The sequence below is a fragment of the Schistocerca serialis genome, chromosome 7 (genome assembly GCF_023864345.2).
Source record: "Schistocerca serialis cubense isolate TAMUIC-IGC-003099 chromosome 7, iqSchSeri2.2, whole genome shotgun sequence".
In the NCBI taxonomy this organism is placed as follows: domain Eukaryota; kingdom Metazoa; phylum Arthropoda; class Insecta; order Orthoptera; family Acrididae; genus Schistocerca; species Schistocerca serialis.
Window position 1 is genome coordinate 141,201,435 of NC_064644.1, and position 8,872 is coordinate 141,210,306.

Consider the following 8,872-nt stretch of genomic DNA (forward strand, 5'->3'; position numbering starts at 1 on the left):
ATTAATTTGTTAACCAGTTCGTCAGGAATGCATAATAACCAATTGTTGCTGTCAGGATGAGAGCGGCGAAACAGAATGTCATTGCGTACAGTGTAGTGGTTCCTAATCGTAACATTTTTCCTATCTTGCCAAAGGTGTTTAATTTCTTTCCACACATTGTCCTTATTTTGCTCTTGCGCTATGTCCTTTAGTGACGATGAAATAAAGTTTTCAAATGCGACTTGCTGAATGTACATGACACTGAAATTTGTTTTGCAGAAGTTGGTTGCTACGTCTTGCTGATTGTTGCCGAGAGAACGCGATAGTGCGTCTGCTATAACATTTTGTGTGCCGGGAATGTGAACTATTGAAAAATTAAATTCCTGTAAATACAGTTTCCATCTACTTAACCTGTCGTGAGTAAATTTAGCCGAAAGTAAAAATTGTATCGCTCTGTGATCTGTGTAAACTGTGGTATGTCTGCCATAAAGAAAGTGCCGAAATCTCGTAAAAGCCCATACAACACATAATGTTTCCAGTTCTGTAACGGAATAATTTCGCTCAGCAGGTGACAGAATGCGGCTTGCAAATGCGATATTTTTAATTACTGTAGAACCATCTTCTTCAATTTCCTGGAAAATGTGTACGCCTAAAGCGGTGTTGGAACTGTCAGTGGCAATGGAAAAATTTCTGGTAAGATCTGGGTGCGATAAAAGTGGAGCATTCAACAAAGCATGCTTCAGGTTCCTGAACTCAGAATGTGCTTGCTTATCCCAAGACCAAATAGTGTTTTCACCTGTTAATTGGCATAGTCTAGGCGTGTCTAAAGCGGAATAATGAATAAATTTACGAAAAAAGTTAATTAAGCCCAAAAAACTGCGTAATTGCTTCTTTGTCGTAGGAACAGTAATGTCACTCAGAGCTTGAAGTTTTTCCGGATCAGGTGCAATGCCTTCTGCTGAAATCACGTGTCCAAGAAATTTTATAGAAGTTTTGCCAAAGTGCGATTTACTAAGATTAACTGTAAGTCCTTGTGCATGAAAAGTTTGTAACAGTTGTTCAAGAATCATATTGTGTTCCGACCAGTTAGCTTCTGCAATAAGAATATCGTCTACGTACGTCGTAATTCTGTCTTTAAGCTCTGTCGGAAGTATAGTGTTCAAACCGCGAATAAAAGCTGCAGAAGAAATAGTTAAGCCGAACGGTAATTTGCAAAATTGATAACAGTCGCCAAAACAAAGAGATGCTGTGTATTTTCTGCAATTCGGATGAAGTTGAATTTGCCAAAATCCCGATTTCAAATCTAATGTGGAATAAATAGCTGTACCATGAAATTTCTGTAAAAGTTCCTCTAATGTCTGTGGTCGATCTGTTTCGTTAATAATAATGTCATTAATGTGACGTGAATCAAGTACAAGGCGAAGTGAGCCATCTTTTTTCTTAACAATATGCAGCGGGTTTATGTACGGACTAACTGCTGGTTCAATAATTCCTTGATCAAGCATATCCTGCAATTCTTTTTTAACTTGTTCTCTGTGAATATATGGAATGGGATAATGCTTTGCTTTAAATGTATCGTGCTGTTTGACTTGAAATTCATACATAAATCCGGACATAGTACCAGGAACGTTGTCAAAAACTGGAGCTTGCTGTAAAAGAATTTTGTGTAATTGCGTTCTTTCGTCGTCTGTATTTGCACTGCTCTCTTTAACCTTATCAGAAATCAATTGCATTACGTCGTAGTCAGCTTCGTCTGGAGTATTATAGTTGTGTACGTACGTATCCGTGAACAATGTGGGATTACAGTCTATGTTACGTGTTGCGGAAATGATCTCTGTGCGGTTAATTGTTTGTTCTTCCGCAGATAATGAATGCTGAAACTCTAAAGCCAATTGTACATTTTCGTCCTTTAGCATTAAATAAGAATTTTGAAAATCAACCACTGCATCGTGTTGTACGAGAAAATTAGTACCTAAAATTACGTCTGTTGTCAATAAAGGAACAATCCAAAAATTTGAGTGGAAAGTATGACCTCCAATACAAAATGATAAATGCGTCTGTAATTTAACGTCTACACCTTTACTCGATACTGCTCCTTTCACTTTTGTTTTGCCTAATGGTAATATCGGATACGTATTCTCTTTGTTGCACTCGTTGAAAGTCTCCTCATTTATTACTGATATAGGTGAGCCGGAATCGATTACTGCAGAGAATTTCGATGAACCAATTTTGATTTCGATAACAGGATGTGAAATAGTTTTCTGAATAACTGGTCTTTCCTGCAAGAGAGTGTCTCTGATATCGTCAAAAGTAATTACGTTTTCGTGAACAACATTTTGCGTGTCAAAGGTAGTGCTTGTGTTATTGGAAGATGCGTCCTGTGCAGTATCTAGTCAGATTCTATCTGACGTGTTATTATTATTAGCAGGATGCTGTGGCATTTCTACTATTTGAACTGTCCTATTACTTCTTCCAGACGTGTTGCGCTCTGGATGGTACCTACTGTCGGGTTCGTTCATGAGAATAGGTTCTTGCGGATAATTCTGCTGTTGGTATGACCGACTGTTGTTAGATGTACGCTGATAATTGTGCTCATCGTTTTTACGTCTGTCGTGATAGTCATTCCTATACGGTGTATTACGATAGGAATTGAAATACTGTCTTCTTTGTACGTAGTTGTTTCCTTGCTGCCGTACGTTACTATTTCTTGTACCAGGGACTATATGTGCACGCGGCGGAACATTAAAGCCTGGTTGACCTTGTGCATTCCATTGTTGGTTAGGTATGCTAACCGGCTGGTTTTGATGTTGTTGTTGTGAAATACCTCTATTGTTACTAAAGTGTGGTTCCTGTTGCTGAAAATTTTGACGATATTGATAATTAGAATTTTGGCTGTTATTAGAATTTTGGTAGTTGCCGTTCCTAAAGCGTCTGTTATCTTTCCTATTGAAATTACGTGTCTGATCATAATTGCTGTACTTTTGTTGACCTTGGTTATTATACGAAAAGTTTTTGTTTACAAAAGAATAATCAGATTGCTGTACTTCCAAGAGCTGTAAAAGATCTCTGAACGCTGAAATATTTTCTTTTTGCTGACCTGTTAGAAGTGACACTCGTAATGACCGTGGTAATTTGGAAATGCATAATTGTATAAGTGCGGATTCACTGTACGGCTCACTTAGGTACTGGTTTTGTTGGACCATATGCTCAAAAAATTGCGTCACACTGGGAAGATTTGAGTTCTCGTAATTCGGCAAACTAATTAACTGATCTTTAATTCCGCGCTGTGTCGTCTTCGACCAGTACGCTGACAGAAAAGCATTCTGAAACTCTTCTACTGAATAGCATTGCCTCGCGATCGGTCTCATACGAGTTGCCGGTTCGCCTTCCAGAAAACTGCAAATAAATTCAAGTTTATGTGTTACAGGCCAAGTCGGTGGAAGAGCAAAGCTAAATTGTTGAATCCAATCCAGTGGGTGAATCTGCGTTCTATCGTTTTTAAAAACCTTAAACTTTCTCACTGACAGAAAATGTTTGTAGTCGAAATTATCATCTCTGTGTGATGGAACAGGTTCAGGATCGTAAGAGAATCTATTGAACTGTGGTTGATTGGAATCTAAGTCCCGTATTCTCTGTAGATTACCCAAATTATACGCGCTGCGTGAGTCTGACAAATGTTCATAACGTGGCGTCTGTTGTGGTATGTTATTAACTGAAATGTTTTTCATCTCTGTTACTTCTTGTTGTAAATTTGACAACTTCCTACGTAACGTGTTGTTAGATGAATCGATCTCATTAATTGCCTGCTGTAAATTTTGAAATTCAGGTGTTTGGATAAATGAAACCGGTGCAGTATCGTCTGATTTATTGTCATTAGTATTTCCGATAACATCAATACGACTGGCCAATTCATCACATTTTTCAGTCAGTATTTTAACCTGATCGTCGGTTTTAGAATCAGACGCATTAATCTGTTTTTGCAACTTACGCGTAGTTTCGCTCAGTTTTTTAACATCAGCTTTGATGACATCGCAATCCTGTGTTAGTTCTAATTGTTCGAATCTGTCTGTCACTGTTTGAATATTTACTGTGTGTGTATCTGTTTTTGATTTAAGATCAGAAATTTCATCCCTTAATTCCGCGTTCAATTGTTTTATGGTATTAATTTTGTCGGACACTGTAGTAATGTTATTGTCTACATACGTTTTTGCTTTCGCGAACATTTTACGTTTGTCCTCTTGTCTTTGTGCAGTGATTGTTTCCATGACTTGTAGTTTTGCTTTGTTTTGATCTTGAATAAATTTGCGGAAACGCGTATCACTGTTCTGTATGTGCTGATTAAAGCGCTCGTTAATCTGAGTGTTCTGCTGTTCGAATTTCGCGTCTATCTTTACGTCCATAGTGCGCGAAAGTTCTGCTGTCATTGCTTTAAGCTCGTCCCGTAATTGTGTAGCTTTTTCAGAGCACTGTTTAGCGACTCCGCTAATTTCGTCTCTGAGTGTTTCTGTTGCGGCTGTTTGCATTTCCCTTAATTCTTGCGCAACAGACTTCATTTCTTCGCTATTTTTTCGTGAACAAGCCTCAATTTCCACGCGCAACTGTTCCTTAGTGTCATGGCACTGCGCGGCAACGGCTCTAATTTGTTCACTAAGCTGTCTGGAATTGTCGTCTAATTTTTCATTTAAGTGTTGTTTGAGATTTTCATTATCTTGTTTGTACTGTTCCCTAAGTTGTTTGATATCTACACCAAGATCGTTCTTAAACTGTAGCATTATTGTCATAAATTGATCCAAACTTAAAGTAGCTGTTGCATTCTCAGTACTCTGTGATGGAGTACATGCAATTGTCCCGCTTTGTGTGACCATTTGGTCATTCTGCAACTTACAAAAAGGATTATCAGTCGGATGTACACTGTCAGACATTATTTCGGAATTAAATGGATCCGTCACACTCTCACTACACTGACCATTTTCATTCGAAAAATTTGTCTGTACATTACTTGGATTTTCTAAATCGGGTGTGTTAAACTCGGCAGCGCTCATTACTATAGAGCGTCCGCGTCATCAATTGTCGTCAAATTAACAGACGAGACAATTGAGTTCGTTTGTTCATCATTGAGGTAAAAGTCATCATTAGTGGTTGGAATGCACTGATTGTTAGTGAACGCAGGATTGTCATCATTATACTGCGTGTCACAATTACTATCGGTCACGCTGTTTAAGTCGGTAGTTTCATTCAAAATACCTCGCGATACACTATTCACAGTCTTTCGCGGCATTTTTGCTATAGTCACAATTTTTCAAAAAATAAATAAGCACAATGCAAAAGCAATACACAAATACAACAGAGCAACGAATTGCCGTTGACCTGTAGAAAGAAAGTCACAAGTTAATAAAAGCGTAGCGCCAAATCCTAATTATATTTAAGCAAATAAGAGCAGATATCTGATTGTTGTTCAAAAGACTCTCAACGAAATACGATCCTGGACTGGGTGTCGCCAAGTGTAACCTCCCCCCAAAAATTTTAATAGACAATATTATATGGAAATGGAGCCAAGCGGCAATATCGTCATCTCAGAAATATTTAAATAAAAAAAAATATAATAATAAGTGGGACCCAAGAATAACCTCCCTGCAATCAAATGTACTGACAAAGGGAACAAAAATGTGAAAATCGCAATCTGACTCTGGTGTAAGCTCCCACAAAAATAATGAAAGTCAATTCAGTGATAAGAAAATCTCAGAAAAATGATAATAATGATTCAATTAAACCGAAATATCGGTCTTTGGCCCTGTGCAAAAAATCGAAATTAAATTCTTACCTCATTGCAACACCTAGTCAAATTTCTGCTCTTGTTGTTGCGCACCGCTTGGAGGAACTGCATTGCAAATAATAATATTCCTTTTTTTTTTTTTTTTTTTTTTTGTAATCTAATTGAAAACTGAAACTTTTGTTTAGGGGAAGTGGAACGAAATAGTTACTTCAATTAAATGAAAATTTTATGTAAAATTGCTTTTGAAATCAAAGTTATTATTGGGGGCACTTGTTGAAAATTAGTTACAATAATTAAACTTTACATTATCCGATGATTATCTTAATTAACAGTATACCTCATTCAGCATCTTGACCAGTGTTGTCGCCAGACCACATCACGCAACCCCACTGGGCTGCTACCACTGACCGACCGCTCTGCATGACGACTACTAGCGTACTGCACGCGACGACTACTGACAGAGTACTGCTCTCAACTAGACAGAGCTACAGACTCGCAACGACTAACTGACAGACTGAGAACCGCTCGCAACACTCGCGCGGTCAAGCACATACTCTCTGGTCACAGATGCTACAATGCCTCGCCATCGCTGCTATGTTACATACGTGTTTCACATTTAATAGGAAATTGAAAGAATTTCTTAATGGCAACTCCTTCTACTTATTAGATGAATTTTTGGATATAGTAAGTGGGTAATTTCCCAACCTCAAAAAAAAAAAAATTATTGAGTGTCATGTAATACGAGTATTTTGTCTCATGTAATATCTTGTATAGACACCTTTTATTAACCTGACACGTTCCACATCATTACAAAGTGTCATATCCATGATCTATGGAACAAGTACTAATCTAATCTGATCTAATCTAATTTGTAGAGGGACACCGGGGAAGGCGTTGCACGAGACGTAGCGTTGGTATCCTTGAATATCGACAGCTCACCGGCTCAGTCTCCCATAATCTTTTCGATATCATCGTGACATATTATTTCATTAATTGACTTACGGGGCCTGCCATTAACCCAGTGGTGCACACTTCCAGTGCAGTGAATAACTGTTAATGTCCCTTCGTTAGCGTTTTCGATCACTCCTGAGGCTACAAAAGCTAGTAGAGAGTGTCCACTGGAGTGCGCTGCGTGCATTCTCAGCCTCGGGACTCATTGAAAACGCCAAAGAAGTGACATTAACAGCTGCCCACTGCTGTGGACGAGTGCACCAAATGGTTAAACTTGCTATATTATGTATATAAAATCACAGCTAAAACTGATCTTCACTATATACAAATAATACTAAGAATGGGAACAACGAAGGTGGTTTAGGTATGTTCTCATTAACTCTTATTCCTTATCGATTTACGTGTTTTCGACCTGAAAACATCATCTACAACTGCTGAGAATTGCTTAGATGGCTTCTCTTTCAGACACACACACCAACTTATTGAGCCAAGGAAGGGAGTTTCTGGGTTAATTACTGTGTGACAATTTCCATCTTTGCTTTGATACGTCCAATAGGCAGTCCTTTCTGAATATGTATTTCAATAGAGTATACTGCGATACAGTATTACTTTTCTTTATGCGAAATGCATAAAATGATTTCCCTAGTGATGTCAATGTTCTTAATGTCTCTTGTCTCTCGACAGGTACCTCAGCGAGGGCTGCAACGCCGATCCACAGTTCCACTTTGAGTATCGAGGTCCTGTTACAATGAAGGGCAAGTCGGAACCCATGAAAGTCTGGTTCCTCTCACGCAGCAAGGAAGTCATTGTTTAGGAGTGTAATTCGCTGGTTTAAGACCTGTTACCACCTTTAGAAACTCCAAGGCTGGCGTGAAACAAGTTGTTCCTCACCTCAAACCACCTTGTTTACACTCATGATTTTGGTTTATTTGCTATAATTACTTATTTTGCAGATTATATCACATTTCTAAAACAAAGGTTGTGGTTCCGATGCATAAAAATATGTATCGCCGACTTTTCGTCATTTACATTGACCATGTAAAGGTGGGAAAGTACAATCGCAAGACTTAGTGTTGATTTTCCGGACAGGAAAACTTATTAAATAACGTTAAAACGTTGTAGCTTAAATTTAAATAAAGTGAAAAGCTTGCTAATTTTAAATATACAAGGAAACGCTCGTTGTGTAATCACTGTTGCCAGTCTCAAGCACCAATTCAAAATGACTAAAGCAGTATAGCACACATATGTCGTCGTGAGAGGATTGTTTTGAATGTAAAGATTTAACGCCTGTTGATTGAGTAATATGCAGCAGGAGAGTCTGCATTTTTCCTACCAATACCTGCATCATGCTGCTGTATAAGAGACTACAACCGATACAACAATAGGTGCAAACTAGACCTGTCATCGACTAAGTACTGCCATCTAAATAGTTACCCTAAGCTGAATGTAATTTATAATCTCGCACAATAACAGAGAGTCGCTTTCCATCTCAAAAACGTCTCACCGTTGCAGTATCTCTCTATATTTGAATAAGGACCAATAACATTCTGAGAGTTATGTTATCAGAAACTTATAATCCAATAGAAAAGTAAATCTTACTGCTGATGTACTGTTGTTCAATATGTGTTCGTTGTTGACAAAATTATGTTCCCTGTATATAAGAAATAATTTGTGCACTAGTCTTGTCATGGATTATTTACATAATTTTGACTTAATGTAACGTGAATAAATATTGATTAGTATGAAGTTTCTTGACTGTATTCTCTTAGAGTGAAAAATACTTTTACTAAACAGACGTGTTCAGAAACGCCATTTGTAATCTAATATATAATAATATAATTTAAAAACAACTTCCAGTCGAAGTCAGCTAACAACCGAATATATATATCCACTTCCACACCCACAAATAACGACGTTAATCTACTTATTTCAGGATGAGCTTTATGTTCTATGCCATAATAAACTAAGCAAATCATCCATCAACATTCATATTGCTCAAAGTTAGTATATACTGCCAAGCATTGAGGACACCCTCCAGACTCAAGAATTTACAAAAAAATATTACCTAACTTTTAGAGAATATTAAATTAACATCCACAAACACACAACTCACTCTGTATAAACATTCACACACACTAGGCTCTTAACAAAGTTCCTAGAAAGTGTTCT

At 37.7% G+C, this 8,872-nt stretch overlaps 1 protein-coding gene across 1 annotated transcript in view; it reads left to right on the top strand.

Annotated features, from left to right (window-relative positions):
* Positions 1 to 8,449, top strand: part of LOC126412732 (guanylate cyclase soluble subunit beta-1) — a 261,772-nt gene extending 253,323 nt beyond the window's left edge. The window contains exon 14 of the mRNA XM_050082463.1: positions 7,388 to 8,449. Coding sequence (XP_049938420.1) covers positions 7,388 to 7,517 — 130 coding nt within the window. The 3' untranslated portion in view covers positions 7,518 to 8,449. The remainder of the gene's footprint in view (positions 1 to 7,387) is intronic.
* The last annotated feature ends 423 nt before the right edge of the window (positions 8,450 to 8,872 follow it).